The following is a 16,195-nucleotide window of genomic DNA, read 5'->3' on the forward strand; positions in this document are numbered from 1 at the left end:
CCAAACGTCTGGTAGGTCTGAACATTCTCAACAACAACAAACTGTGTAAACTGATATTTTATTTGGATAAATAAAACATAGAGCATATTTCATGTATCAAGTGAAATATCATGTTTCTGTCATCGAGTGACGGAGGAAAGATTGGAGAAACATGATATTTCATTCGACACATGAAATATCCTATTTATTAGATACTTTTTGTGTAGTTTTCTCCCGGAAAAAGGAATTATTTCATAACAAATGTAAAACCTTATAACAAAAATTCTCCCTACCTGACACACAGGGACAGTTCACCAACCCTTGTATTTTGTATTTGCGACTAAAAAAGTAGTTTCGTGTTTGCCAAAACTCCAAAAAATGTAAACAAAAGTATTAAAAAAATAGTTAGGGGTACAAAAATACTTTGTCATACATTTCGACATGATTATATATATACTTGAAAACTAGGAGGACGCTGTTGGAAGCGAAAGAATACACGCTGGTCAAGTAACAAAAAAGGCGCTTTGTCTCGATTGACAAGTTCAATGAAAAATTAACAGTTTAGAACGAAACATTTTCGAGAGAATAACAAATGACAAGAAGTGATATTAACTCCATAAATTACCATCTATCATTATTTTGCCTTGTCAATGTGGAACTAACTTAAAAAGAACGTCAACTGTTTATGTACGGGCTTGACACTTACGACAATGTGAGACAATTCAAGGGGAAGTAACGTTTGTATGACAACAGTTCTGTCAAAGTGTTATGTTCACTGCAGTGAAATATCAAGTGTTATGTTCACTGCAATAAACATATCACTTTTCTCAACTTCAGAAAACTCAGTCTTTCACACTGAAGTATATAATAAATAGCCTTATGTTGTAGGTTATAAATGGATAAATCACATTTGGCAGAAGCTTGTTCGTGAAAAAAGATAAAAAGACATGATGAAAGGGAGAAAGTTGTTCCGATAATTGACAATTAACCAGTGAAGATACATGATTTCTAAAACAGCCAATTGGCATTAAGCAACTGCTGTAACCTCCCTAAGGCGGTTACAGGAAAAATCCTACCCCGCATTATTCATTCGAAAATGTCCAGTGTCCATGAAATATCCCCCAAACAATTTCCCCCAAAAATATCAAATTGTTGGTCTCCCACAGGTCAATTTCTTCATGTGCCCGTGTATTACATACAATAGCAGGCTCAGCTTACCACAGGCTCGTCTTTTGTTGAGTGTGGCGACATCGACGTAGCCAATATTTACCAAAACAATTACTGTGGCCTAGACACATGAAATAACAGGAATCCAAGACAGATACACAGTATAAAATATACGTCAAAAGAAAAAAACAGAGGTTAATGTTAGTTAATCATTCTATCAATCACTAGCTTCCCAGGACCTAACATATACAGGTCGCCTAGAATTAGTCATTACCGGTTATCACGTTGAATTATCCTAAATACACCTTTCAGAATGGCGTATGATCAGTAACTAAAGCAAAATAAAAAGAGAGTCAAGAAAGAGCTTTACTCAATATCGACCAAGACTTTTTTGTCCATTAATCGTCGGTCGGAATGTAATGACATTAGAATCGATGGCTGGTTTGGTGCTGGGCTGCTGACCTCCTACCCATACATTCAAGGCAGCTGAAAAGAACAATGAAATAAAGGTGTATCATGACGTCCACGCTTGATGGATATTTTGAACCTATTTATGGTCCTAAAGTTGGGAACATTCAGTCTAAAAGAACCTCATAGCAGAAATGTTTTAACTTTGTTTCTGAGGACAAACTGGAAACACATGATTGAATCAGGAGGTTGAATGATGTTGACAAAATTGTCTACACCTACTGCCATATCAAGGCATCACTTCTTTGTTTGTGAGTGAATGAGATGGGTTTAACGCCGATTTTGGACAGTATGTCAGTTAAATCACGGCGTGCCAGCTTGATGTGGGAGTGAAGCCAATTCTATTTTGATAAATATACTTTACTCATTCACAACCACAGCTTCGTTTGTTTCCAGCTTGAATGGCACAAGACTACCTATAGCCATCTACTCAAATGTCTCTAAAAAGAGGAGAGAAACTGTGTGCTTCGTTTGTGATAAGATACTTAGCGATGGTGGCCTATCTTCAAAAAAGAAGCCATGGATGCGAACAGTTCTAAGGTATATATCGAAACAAGCGAGGATAGATGACTTTGTGATATCTTTCCATGACGAAAAACATCCTTGATCCTGTTACTAACTTCTACAGCCAGATTAGATTATTTACTGACCCTTGTGAGATATCAATGTTACTGTGTAATACAACATTAGGTGTCTAATTTGTGAATCATAATCAATAACAAATTGGAAGAAGCTCACTTGGCTCAACAACCCATCCATACTGATCAGTCCACACTGCCATGGCTGCTGCCGAGATGGTGAAGTTCCAGTGAGTCTGCACTCCCCGCGGTGCAAACACCCTGTTGAAGGCCACCAGCTGAAGCTGTGGAACCGCCACAGGGACCATAGCCCAAGATATATACACCTGGATGACCTGAAATAAGAAATTCTCTTCTAATACTTGGTACAGATATGCATGATTCATACGTCCTTACCGATCTCTCTTCATATAATATTATGAATATCTTTTTGGGAAAAGCCTCATAAGGACACTTTTGAGTCCAAGATGTATTCTCATTCACTCGCCTAGGAATACAACACCTGCGCGAACCACCTATTTTGTGACAACTAGAAGTTAGTTCGTTGTTTGTTTTTCGTCATTCAAGATTCGTAAAACAAATACTGGTAAATGAGTTCATTATCCGTCATTCGGGACTGGGAAAGGCGTCAAACTGACAGCAAAACCATTTGTTATTCGTCTATCAAATGTTTACCAGGAAGTTGTTTCTGAGGTGACGTCCTTAATGTTGTCAGACATTACAACGACCTTTTGTCTCGATATTGAGTAGGTTGTAAATTTTTCAAGAAGGGAGACATAGCTGAGATGTTCTCCATATTGAAACAAATGATTGCCGGATGGGTTATTAAGTGAATATATACACCTTTCTGTATGTTGGGAGACATACGTCTATACATACATGTATATCGTCATTTACTAATGATATTTGAAAGACGAATAATGAAATAGATCGTTCTTGATCATTCGGAAAGTTTGAAAGACAACGAAAGATGAAATGCTTTGTTAATTTTTATTCAGTAACTCAAGCATGTATAACGAAACATGTCGTTATTGAGCAAGTTGTTATTGCATCCATGTATAGAACCCCTGACTGTAGTTCCTGCTCAGTGACCTCTTTTGCATATTTATTGGTTCATGGTACCAAGTTCTGGTCTTCATAGTAGGGATTAGTACTGCATCAATTTAGCAAACCTTCACCCCACTCTCCTTTTAAGCTGTTCACAGTACTATCAATACTGACAAATTGGTAATGAAGTTGTCTGACAGGTGAAGAGTCGTGTTGACCGTCGCGCCAATTATGTAAGAAACATGTCATCAGAGGCTTAATGGTAAAGGGGCGGTCGGGTAGCCTAGTGGCTAAAGCGTTCGCTCGTCACGCCAAAGACCAGGGTTTCCGTCCCGACATGGGTACAATGTGTGAAATACATCTTAGGTGTACCCCGCCGTGATATTGTCGGAATATTGCAAAAAAATCGTTAAACCAAACTTACTCACTCACTTAACTTTCATAAATACATACCTCATCGGCATCAAAAGCCCCTCGATTGGTTAGTGAAACAGTACAAGTGATGTTGTCCCCAGCCGTCACCTGAGAGGGACACTCCAAAAGGTCGTAGGAGAAGCTGGTGTAGGACAGACCGTAGCCGAAGGGGAAGAGAACTGGGTGGGAGGCATACCGGTATGTGCGTCCGTACATTGAGTAGTCAGTCATCTGAGGTAACTTGTGAAAAAAATGTACTCAGATAGCACAACTACACGTAGTTCAGGATAACATGTGGCTAAGGCGACATAAGATGACTGCGATGTTCATGCATGTTTGACCATTACTCCATTAAAGTTCGTTCTTTAGCGTATTACTATTCATGTGCATATTTCAAGTATGTTTGATCCTGGCAGTCCTAAATCATATCAATCACATACTGTATAAAGAAATATTTAGGTTACACGCGCAATAGGTTTTACGCAATAGGTTGTACAGGTTTTACAGGATATATTTACAACGCAAAAGAAATAATTTCAGCATTGCTCTTGGCTTAAGAAAAATATGGTTAAATTTTAAATGAATATTGAAAATGCGTCAGCTCGGAATAATAGGTTGAGCTTTTGATTTACCTCAAAACAGATTCTATTCGGTGTAATAGCGGTGAACAGTACATGAATGTATCAGTGAACATCAGTGATGACACCAGGTGTTTGTCAATGCATTAAAATCAGATCTTAGTTCTCGCTACAGCAAAACAAAGATCTGAGGACATCCCATTACGGGTCACATCAGACCGACCTTGCGCGAACTTTGACCGACCAATGGAATGACCAGAAGGCAGCTTTCTTGTGCTTTACGGCATGAATTTCAAATTGGCAAACTTCGCTTCGAAACATATTTTGCCAAATTCTCGATTACAAATTTGAAACCTGAACTAAAGAACATTCTGGAATGGCTAAAAGATAGTTTAGATTGTATGGATTTAGTCGTAACTATCGTTCGGAGTTAAAGTTTTCGAGGTTGCATGATTAGAAATCACATTCCGATTGTCATTTTCTTAATCTGGTAAGCGATGCTCCGATTGGTCGGATAAAAGGTCGTTAAGACGTGACACTTAATGGGATGTCCTCAGATCTTTGTTTAGCGGTAGCGAGAACTGAGGTCTGATTGTAATGAGATTGGGAGTTTGTGTGAAGGGTAAGCATGTGGTGATCTACCGATAGCGCCCGCCATTCATACAGTTAAACAATCTAAAATAGTGTAACCATACATGGTGCTGAGTTATACATGTTAACCTACAGAATTGATATACAATGGCCAAGTAACCGGAAGTCTCCCGGCAGGAACTGAGTTCGGTCCCTCCGCCAATAGTACTCGCCGCAGTGCCTCGCCTGTTGCTTGTGCTGGGAAAAATAGTTCCATGATAACCTGAACATTGGGACTCTCAACAGCCCATGTAATGTTGAGCGGCCCTGCGTTGAATAGAAGGAGGATGACCTTGGCACCAGATGCTGGAAAAAGTAGATAAATAGTATAACATTGTAACTTTGACAAGTATATTTCTTCCATGGTGTTAACATACTTTGGCCACGGTTTGGCTGTTTTTCCTTTTTTGTTCCCTCCACCAAATGTACTCCTTGCAATACCTCTACTGTTGCGTGTGTCAGGGAAATTAGCTTCATGATAAATTAGACGTTTGGATTTGCAGCAGGCAATGTTATGTTGAGGAACCCATCATTGGTTGATCTTGGAACCAAAAGCTGGTTGGGAAGAGGTAATGATACCTAGTCATGGCGGCAGTAGATTCCAAAAGTTAATATCGTGGGAGTAATGGTGGGTAATATTGCAGTAGAAATTATTACAGTATAAATAACACTGAACATGTGATATACCGCATGTCTCAGTTTTGCTGAATTGTCCTGCCGCCACCTACCCTGACCGAAGGTGACAGCATCCTGCAGCAGATGTAGCTGTAGCCCTGGGAGGTCTAGGTTGGCTCTGTCGTTGCCTTCAGATTCTATTTCCTGACCTGAATGGAATATCATGGAACATCGGTTACAACTTTTGATCCAGTTTTCAATAGAATAAATCATGTTCGAAGCTCCAACTAATTCTGAATCTGACCAGGGCAAAGAGAACTATTTTCGTAGTAAATACATTTAATTTCAGTGTTTGATATGAGAATGAAATGTGCCACTATGACGTTCAGTAAAATCGAGGAAAATCTTTTAAACTTTTGTTTATGATTGAGAACATTGTTTCACCTTGACGTTTTACACCAGTGACTGAAAACGCAATCAATTTGTATCTTGGTACGCAAGAAGTCAGTACAACAGGCAAAATGTTACACCTTAAAAACGATGACTTTTGAAAACGTTCTTCGTTCTTATTTTATTGTCACTGTTTAAACTAAAGGCAAATATAGAGTTTTAGAAAAGGGGACCTAGCAATAAATAGAAAGACCAGTTTAAGTTTTCCGAACAACATTATATAAGCTCACCTGTGCCCAGACAAACGAAAATGAGATCAGAGCCACTTGCTACTGTCTGGACTTCCTGGGAGTTATACTGAGTGCAGTTGTTGTCCGTGCAGCCTGCCCCATACCTCACTGTAGACCAGAGATACTGTAGGCCTTGTAATGGGTTGGTGGTATATTCGAGGTTCATAGTGGGAGCATAATCTCCGAACAGTTGATATGTATTGTTGGCCATTGGTCCGACAACCTGATCAACAAGGATTTATTTTTATGTACTCAGGCAAGGACTCGGGGGGGGGGGGGGGGGGGGAGGCAATAAGATATACCGGGACGAATTATTAGAAAAAGGAACAACTGCCAGTATTAAAACTTAACATTGGCAATCTTGGCATGTTTCCAAAATATTTCCAGCTGTGTCGTCACTGATTTTCAGTGATCCAATCATACCTTTTTCATCATAATTTTGCCGGTTACGTCCTTTCTGCCTTATCAAATATAGGACACATATTATTCTGTGGCATTGATGTTTTGTGTATCGAATTGAATTGCATTCATCTTTACCTGACGCTTGTACCTACCGACACATTTTTGTAGCTTGATGGATTTAAAGGAAGGACGTTTTGGTTTTTCAGCAACACAAATGTCTTCATTGCTGCCTCAACAGACAAGTTCCTGTGAGCCTCACTCTGAATTATCGATATGTTTAGTTCTGTGTATTGATTCATTTCCGGTGGGTCGAACTCTCCAAGCCTCATTCTGACATTGAAAAGCTCCTTAACTCTGGTCCTGACCTCGTCTTCAGTAAGCTTGCCTTGTTTAACAGCATCATCTGAAATGCATGTAGTGTCCTTGCAAGCCTTGATGTTTGCAACAATGTGTCTGTTGTGGTAATAAATGTTTGTTTACGTCAATGTGCAGGTCAATGTGTAATGTTTGCTTGTATATTGCTTATCGCCATACTTTTCCAGCTATATGATAGCTGTCTATTAATGAACGAATCTGGATCAGACACTCCAGCAATTGACATCATGAGCATGGATCTATGCAATCGAGATACAATGACATGCATCAACGAAGTCAGCGAGCCTGATCACCCGATCCCGTCAGTCACCTCTAACGACAATCTTTGGTTGCTGAAACCAAATTCAAACCCGAATATTCACAGGTCAGCCAGGAAGTGAATGAGCTCCACTTTCTATTTGTTTATGTTGGAGAACAACATGGGTTGCTTGTGAGCCACGTACGGCCAACAGAGTTTGCGATACACCAAACAGTGCAACCTCAGCTCTGTTGGTAAACACTATCTACAGACGGGTCTATAGTTAATACTGATGTATAATTACTCAGTACCATTGTAATTGGATATTCTTGACTTGCAACATGTTATGTTTTACATTATAACTGTTTGCTTGTGATATTTGATGCTACTTCAAATCTTATCATGGCTGTAATATTGCTGAAAATAGCGTAAAACCATACTCACTCACTCAAATCTCATCAACATCTGAAGGTAATATATATCAGATGGACATTTAAGCTGTCTAGATATATTTCTACGTACACCAAATTCCATGCTTTCATTATTGTGCAGATTCATTTTGTGCTTGAAATAACGTTAGGTAGATGGAAAAAACAGTCTCCCCTCTCCCTCTCATTGCCTATTAGAACTAACGATGGTCATGGGCTCAAAAGCTGTGGCGCCTAAAACTACAACCCACCTTAGCAAACATTCATTTCCCATCATTTTGTTCTCACGTTTGTTGTTTGTTGTACAAAATACCTCTTGATGCAGAACGTGAAGCGTGCTTTTCACGTAACAATCAGAAAATAAATATTACGGTTATGCAAGGCGATTGTGTTTTCAACATCGACACCACTTACCAATTGAAAAGAAGACTGGATGATCGTCGTGATAGGTCAATTCGAGGTTCAATCCAGCCTTCACACAGGATGCAGCAGCGTCGACAGAGTTATTGAAGTAGTGTTGACCCGTCATGATCTCAACGGCGCCTTCGTCACTGACCACGTAACCTTTGAAACCCCATTCGGTTCTTAGAATATCCGTCAGAAGCTTCTGGTTGGCACATGCTGGAACTCCGTTTATTCTTGAAAATGGGGAATCAAATGTCAACATGATAAGATCACATTATTTGATGATAGTAGCTAGCCTTGGATTTCAGTGAATAATGTGTTACTGTCTGGGGAGTATTTGTATCACAGTGAGTGCATACATGAGTGGCTCTTTTTTCAAGGACACATCCGTAAGCATTTTAACCACAATGTCCAAGATGAAGACTTGTACTTATCAATTTTCCGGACTTCCTTTGATAAGGATTGTCCTTTTGGAAGAAGACCAAACTGTATGCATATGCCAATTCCATGGAGGTGGAATTGACACAATATCACATCATACTTTGGGGTACAAAAATGTATCCAGCTACAAATTCAACAGCTGCCTTTCAAAATAACTGCCTCATGATCATATTCATTCACTCCTCTCAGCACTTGAAAAAACCCCGTATGTACAGCTGCAAATACTGAAGAGCCTGAAAGAATGTGTGAAAGTAGCATATTATTCAGTCACAATATCCCGACCTATAGCATTTATGATACTGTGTCATTACTTCCTGCTGATCATAACAATTCAGAAGCAGCAATGGAGCTTCACTGCACGTTGAGAACAAATGGGGCCTTGCCTTGATAGAATCATCTTAACACAAGTAACAATAACATCATTAGTTGAATAATAGTTTTATTTATAACTGAACAACAAATTGAGATGATTACGAAAGGCTTGTAGCATGTCTAAGCATTCATGAACTTAAAAGACTGCAAATGCTGCATGGGCGCTCCTGCATATTAGCACTCAATCCTAGGCAGATTTTGTGAAAGCTTTTGTGAAGCTATTGGTGTTTTATGTATAGCAATAACAGTAGGGATATAATAATATAAGGACTTTTAGATTGTGTGATCGAGGGAGAGAGGTGGAGGGAGGGTTCTGTTGCTAAAAGCCATACAATAAGATTGTTTAAGCATACTTGTTTCTTTAATGTTATTTCTCACCTATTGAAGCTGCACATGATACTGTAGGTGCCGGCCATGACACAGAAGCGGAATGCTGGGAGGAACGTTGTGTGCAAGTCTGTTTCAGTCACCTTTTAACAACAAATGTATTTTGCATGAAGCAATGAATGATTCTATTCTAATACTATATGAATGTTGGTATTGGACAACGTCAGGCAAGGACAGCCGTTATCAGCTATAACGTAATTTCAATGTATGTACCTCAAAATATTCTTCAATATTCTATAAATTCTTATTTTGAAGTTTAAGGGATTCCCCATGAGATGATTGGTTTATTTGCTGATCACATGACCCGTTCATTGTGCATCAAACTTTAAGAATGACGTTCACATTGTTTCCATAATCTTAACCTTTTGACGTTTTTACGATTTTTGACCGGAACTACTTTTAATGGGGAATCCCCACACGGAACAATTCTCCATTATTTCCCCTGTTAAGCACGATCGTGATGATCCGAAATGTCGGACAATAAATTCATGCTTTCTTTTTCGCTCAAGGTTTCCTTAAACACTTATTTACATATTCACATGATCCCCTGGATGCCACATGGACCAATGCCCTCACTTTCAAGTCGAATTCAATACTCTTCAAGGTTTTCAGGCGCCACGGGTGGACCTGTCGTCTAAGGCGTCGCGATTCGCTGTGCAGTGTAGCGTCCCTTAGCACGTCAGAAACCTATGATTGTGGGTTCCAATCCCAGCTCGCCCCGATTATGTTTCTTGGTTTGTAAGCACCATACTTCGTGCTTTCCTCCCACATTAAGCTGACACGCCGTGATATAACTGGAATAATGGTAAAAGCGGCGTTAAACCCAACTCACTCACACACTCACTCAATGACCCCTGAAAAATCAAAACAATGAAAAGATGTTTGTGTATACTTAGTGTCAGAAAAAAACAAATATTCGTCAGGGTATTTTTTAACAGTTAAATGTACATTTCCATTTATTGTTCTCATACCTGACCTTGACCTCAAGTTACCTTTGCATCAAAACTGAACCGTGAAACCGGTATATTTTCGGGACCACCATAGACATCGAAGTGCTTGCAGCCGGCGTTGGCTCTGATGTAGCGGGGGTCGCTTCCCTGGAGACCCTTCACGAAATTTGAAGCAAAGACTCCTGACAGGTATGGATCCTCTCCATACGTTTCCTGTGCAGAGACATTCATCATGTCTATTTCTACCTTGATTATGGATTCACGATTAAGTATTTATTCCTTAAAATTATGAATATAAATATGACTGTCAATTCATATGTATTTCCCCCCTTTCATTTACCTTATATATGGCAGTGTATTTTATTGTTAAACATTAGAACATTAAAACATTAGATTCATTAGAAGCTTATTGCACTGTGTTTGGACAGTGATTAGTTGTCAGGAATATGGTACTATTTAATGTGAGCAGTTGTGAGGAAGTTACTATATTTAGATGCTGGTTTGATGTGTAAAACTCCCGATCACCACAGACTGTAATAAAGAGTCAAAGAATATTTTGTGAAGTGATGGCATTGTCTGGAAATTTCCAGTTGTATGTTTGTTGTTTAAGGCTGTACTCAGCAATATTCCAGCTATGTGAAGGCAGTCTGTAAATCCAGTGACTGAAATCATGAACATCGACCCATGCAATTAAAATACGATGACATGCATAAACTAGGTCAGCCGATCCCGTTAGTCGCCTCTTACGACAAGCATTGTCGACTTTTACAGCAAGCATGGGTTGCTGAAGACCTGTTCTACGATTTTATTACACCAAGCTACAACTTTTAACTGTTCACATGCAAAATGTAAACATAGAGCCTCATAACTTCTCACATGCACACCATGTGTACTGTATGTCATGATATTGATGCGAGCATGAAATGGATGCAAAAATGCGAGTGTCCCGTGTATTAACAAGGTGACGCAGTTTTGTAATGGTATTATTTAAACGAACTGCTGTCACCCAATACCAGATCTTGGAATTCTAAGTCTACAGCCTGGGTGTTATTGTTTGCTTATTAGTTTTAACGTTCAAGGGTTTCAAAAACGTCACCCCAAGTAACATTCCATAAAATACTGTTATTCAAATATCTGGGTAATTTTTGTCAAAGTTTCTAAAATTTAACATTACCTTATCCGTAAAAAGGAAATTGGATGATAAAAAAACAAATCTGGCTTTGCATTTCTTTTTTTTGAAGAGTATATTCAGTGCTCAGGTATCACATAATTCATAGATTGACAGTTACATTGTTCGAGAATATTTTTCGCAGGCTTATATATACTGAACCGCAAAAGAAACGTCACCCCAAGTGACATTGCATGAAAAGTTGTCATTTAAATATCCAGGTAATTTATGTCACACTTTCTAAAATCTAACATTACCGTGTCCGTAAAAAGGAAATTGATGATAAAAAAAGCAGATGACAAAAAAACCGATCGCCCAAACGCATCACGGCAACGGCCATGGTAACCCGATGCACGTGAGTTCCGTGTAAATTGAAATTGAATTGTTACCACAAGATTGACAAGAAATCAGTGACACCTAGCCCTTGGACGATTGCAAGCTGGACAAACCGCCCGGCAAGTAGCCAATGCATTTCATGTCCACGTAAGGATCATATGCAGGCTTCAGCAACGGTATCAGACCACCAACACTACAGATGACAGACCACGTAGTGGAAGACCAAGGATCTTCAGCCGACGTCAGGATCGTCAGATTGTGCGACAGATGGAATTGGTCTTGCACAGAGGGTCTGTCCTGTGGTCTTCGGTCCAAGGAGAGGCATCATGTCACGGCAGCTCGGTACATTGATCGAGTCTTGAGACCACACGCCATACCTCATTTGGCACGTCGCCGCAACCACGAGTTTCAGCATGATAACGCCCGTGCCCACACTGCGAGACTTCCTCCAGCAGAATGGTATCAGAACCATGCAGTAGCCTGCCCTCAGTCCCGATTTAAATCCCGCTAAGCACCTGTGGGGCGAGATTCAAAGACGTCTGAATGACGTCCGACCAAGGCCGACAACTGCAGCTGAACTGCGTCAGGCGTTCCTATGGCCTTCATCAACCGCCTCATCCATTCCACCTATCGACGTTGCACGGCAGTCATCAATGCACATGGCGGATACACGAGATACTGACTTATTACGCCAATTTCTCAGAGACAAGTGTTGTGTTTCACTTTATAAGCATTTGACACTTTAATTTCAACCTTGATGATCAGTTTTGCCAAGTTTCATCTTTTTAATATGTCTCAAAGTATATTTGCAGTATTTGGACAAATAAGGTTTCTCATATATCTATCCATGGTGACATTTCTTTTGCGATTCAGTATATATACCTATTTTACATCGATAAAACAACACGTTCCCAATGACGTGACTAAAATATTGCAAGTAGCTAGATGTACGGTTGCGATAACTCCTTACAAAACGATGAGGTGAGATGATGTTATATCAAATATGTAGTTCCATTGGTTCATAACCCCATGCCCCTGATCAAGTGGAAATCGTTCAATTCTTTTGGCAGGGATGGTGATTAATGATTGTGGAGGGTTTTGTTGTTTTCATTTAGGGACCGACCATTTGATATTCTCTGGGGAGGCCTATATTAGAGACAGGAAATCCAAGCCACAAGAAGAGTCGACTGCACGATTTTCCGACCATGTCATGAGCATGTGTTTATGAATCAATATCAAATAATGATGATTTAAGGGTCAAAATTGTTATTTCTTTTTGTTTTGTTATCAAAGTATTAAAATGTAAATCATATTTGTTTTTGGCAAGTATTACTTCATATTTCATTTCTTTTCCTTTCCAACTTCATGTTTACTAATTATAATTAGGGGAATAACTGCTTTGAGTCATGTATTATTTTCCGTGTGGCCCCAGAAAGCATGCAGCATGCATGAAAGATTCAACGAAATTAGAAAGGGTTTTTCAAAGATGTCCAAGAACAATGGTGAGTTTGCCAAAAAAATTATATATATATTATTTTATCATTATCTACACGTGTTTACATGTTTTAGAGCAAATTATTTAGTTATAAAGTGTTTTTCAGCGTCTGTTTACATTTTCTGTTTACATTTGCATAGTATGTCATGTCACTAAAAAGTAGTCAATTTTATTAGGTTAATTCATTTATCATGCATTAATATATCATTTGATAAAAGATAGTAATTATTGTTTATATATTTTGTATTTTAGTCAATCTGAAAATAACAGTTATAAAGTGAATGAGTGAGTTAGGTTTTACGCCATTTTTAGCAATATTCCAGCAATTTCACGGCGGGGAGACCAGAAGTGGGCTTCACACATTGTACCCATGTCGAGAATCAAACCCGGGTCTTCAGCGTGACGTGCGAACGCTTTAACCATTAGGCTACCCAATAGCCCCAGCAGTAATTAAGAAAAGAAAGACATTTATATGTGAAAAGAAGAGAAAAAAATGTAAAGAATTGAAAGAATGTTAAAAGGAAAGTATAAAGAAATCATATAATAAAGAAAGACTTTAAGTTATTACAGATGATAGCAGGAAAACACCATGAAACAATGTGTTTTAATAGCAGACATTGAAGCATAATCGTTTATTTCATGGTTTTTTTTCCCATAAAGTCCTTGCGTGAATCTTCTTTGAGAAAGAAAGATGGCTCCATTCATGAAAAGAACTAGTACTCTATAGATATATTAGAGGCAAACGTAGTTTATGAAAACATTTACATATACCTTACTGGTATTATTACTATTCAATAGTGATTCATAAACCCATGCCCGCAATCGTATAGTCGACTCTGCATCATGCAGAGATTTCTGTTGGATATTGAAAGGGTTTTGTGGCTTCATTACCATATATTGTATAGTTGCTTTGGGGATCATTGGACTTTCCATTTGCATTGGCATTTAATACCGATGTAATTGAAAACAAAATTCATGGTGAACTATATATTCAGACCATGTATTTTTCAGAGTTCCCCACCCACAAAAACTAAGTATCAATAGAGTCTAAGTATATACGGCACACAGATCAACAGATGGTGTTACTTTAAAAAAACATATTATGAGTAAATATACATTTTAAAGGACGGTCAGTAATAACATTGATGCAGAAAAGCCATAATATCAGTCTACTTATATACGTCACACAGATCAAACAGATAGTCATACATGAGGATCCCCTTTCATGATTAAATATACATTTTGCAAAACGGTCTGCAGTTATCTTTGCAAACATCACGTGAAATGACACATTCCTTGTTATGCCTCTGGGCGAAGTGTTATAGAATATAACCTCAAAGATAAGTGTAGAATGACATAATGATTATTCCTGGGATTTCGCATTGTATTTTGACCTTGTCTCTACCCAGTTTTAAAAAAGACAACAGGTAAAGAGCTTCATTGGAGGTAGTGAGTCCTTCGCCTAGTTTCTGTCACTGTTAAGATACTCTTTTGGCAGCCCTCTGGCGTTTCACAACTGATGCCTGCCCTTTCTGGTGTCTTTCACCCGATTCCGACTCTCACCTAATTCCTGCTCCCTTCAGTGTCTCTCACCTGATTCCTGCCCCACCTGGGGTCTTTCGCGATGTTGATGACTGGACTGAAACAGCTGATACCCTTGTGGTCGCCATATGACCCGTACTTCGTATAGTTGTTATACTTGGCCCTCACCTCCTCACCCGTGGCCTGGGCTACCCGGAATATCAAGTCAGGGCTGTAGGATGGGGCAAAACGGTTTTACATTTTGCTGCCATTTCACTTGACACATCAGTAACATTGTACAGTGACCCTTTTTTGATGTTCGCATAAAATCGTATTATCAAGAAATTCCCCTTTGTCACGTTGATGAATACACCGATAAAACATTTGCATTCGTAAAGGAAGATTTGGAAATGTGGGTAAAACTGTGTAATATCATATCACTATTGAAACGACAATATAAGCAGCTGTAACCTATGTACCTAACGCAACTTAATTCGCAAATTGCATCGTCCGAGGTATGTACAGATGCTATATATTTACTATTAAACAAGGAATAGTGTTAATTGGTGATGTCAGGGCAATTATTGACAACGAAGACAATTTCTTAACAAATGTCTATCAATACCATGGGGGCCACGTTGTATTCATATAGTTAATAAAAGCAAAAACACTAATGGTCATAGCCCGCAGTACGATTCCGACTATCATAAGCACGTATTTATATATATATACTAGGTGTGCACAAAAAAGGTGATCGTCCTCAGCACAAGCCGTAGCAGGATCATGTTCGATTATACCTCAAATGTTGGCTTGGTCTGATGGAATACTGTTTGACAATAAAGGTATAGCCACCCCTCTTCTCATAACGTCTTGAGATAAGTTTATTGTTACATTTACCACTTTTGCCAGGCATTTTACTGAACGTTACAAATCAAAGACATACCGATAGCTTCAGTTACAGACAATTATGTTTGAAACTGAAAAACCGACTTTAACGTACAGTTACTTAGATGTTATGACTAAATGAATTATCTCATATATATCACAGCATATGTGGACATGAATACCCCCACCCCCCCCCCCCCCCCTCCCACTCCCAATTTAAAAAAAAATTGACTGATTTTGTCATTGAAGTAAGATTATCATTTTTATCATTAGTACCTAACCTACATCGTGCAACATTATGAAGAAAAGAGTAATTGTGTATGTGTTTGTACTGTGGTGGTCTTACCTAAATGAGGCTCCAAGTCCTATGGCCTGGGGAAAGGAGGTTGCGTCTCCAGCCCCAACGTCCCCTCGGAGACACTCCGTATCCCAGGAATATGGTTTGATACCCAGGCGGGGTATAGCAGGGGCGGGCCCAGCTTGAGCACCTTCACCCCCACGTGACATTTGTAGTATGATCTCGTCGAGGGTGAGTCGACCTACGAGGTCATTAACTCTGTCGTCCCAGGGTAGAGAGGTATTTCTAAAGGGGTAGTCCCCCACCACTAGGGGAACGAAGAGGAGAAGCAGAGGCAT

The 16,195-nt window shown here is 39.2% G+C and overlaps 1 protein-coding gene across 1 annotated transcript; it reads right to left on the reverse strand.

Annotated features, from left to right (window-relative positions):
• Nucleotides 1–1,516: 1,516 nt before the first annotated feature.
• Nucleotides 1,517–16,195, reverse strand: LOC139473709 (uncharacterized). The gene is made up of 12 exons (XM_071256429.1): nucleotides 15,906–16,195; nucleotides 14,747–14,906; nucleotides 10,197–10,367; nucleotides 9,196–9,287; nucleotides 8,014–8,237; nucleotides 6,711–6,961; nucleotides 6,157–6,379; nucleotides 5,590–5,685; nucleotides 4,956–5,167; nucleotides 3,693–3,893; nucleotides 2,353–2,527; nucleotides 1,517–1,632 (listed from the first exon to the last, which is right to left on the reverse strand). The coding sequence occupies exons 1-12, from the start codon at nucleotides 16,193–16,195 to the stop codon at nucleotides 1,517–1,519; spliced, it is 2,211 nt and encodes a 736-aa protein (XP_071112530.1).

The sequence above is a fragment of the Haliotis cracherodii genome, unplaced genomic scaffold (genome assembly GCF_022045235.1).
Source record: "Haliotis cracherodii isolate W230 unplaced genomic scaffold, xgHalCrac1.p SCAF_3, whole genome shotgun sequence".
NCBI lineage: Eukaryota > Metazoa > Mollusca > Gastropoda > Lepetellida > Haliotidae > Haliotis > Haliotis cracherodii.

What these genes read in the sequence shown, in the direction of transcription:
- LOC139473709 (XM_071256429.1), bottom strand. Translation starts at nt 16,195, where the DNA reads ATGCCTCTGCTTCTCCTCTTCGTTCCCCTAGTGGTGGGGGACTACCCC. An exon ending in ATCATGTGCAGCTTCAATAG is followed by an intron (nt 8,238 to 9,195) that starts GTGAGAAATAAC and finishes CCCATTTTCAAG; the next exon opens with AATAAACGGAGTTCCAGCAT. An exon ending in GGCCATTGTATATCAATTCT is followed by an intron (nt 3,894 to 4,955) that starts GTAGGTTAACAT and finishes TTTTTTCACAAG; the next exon opens with TTACCTCAGATGACTGACTA.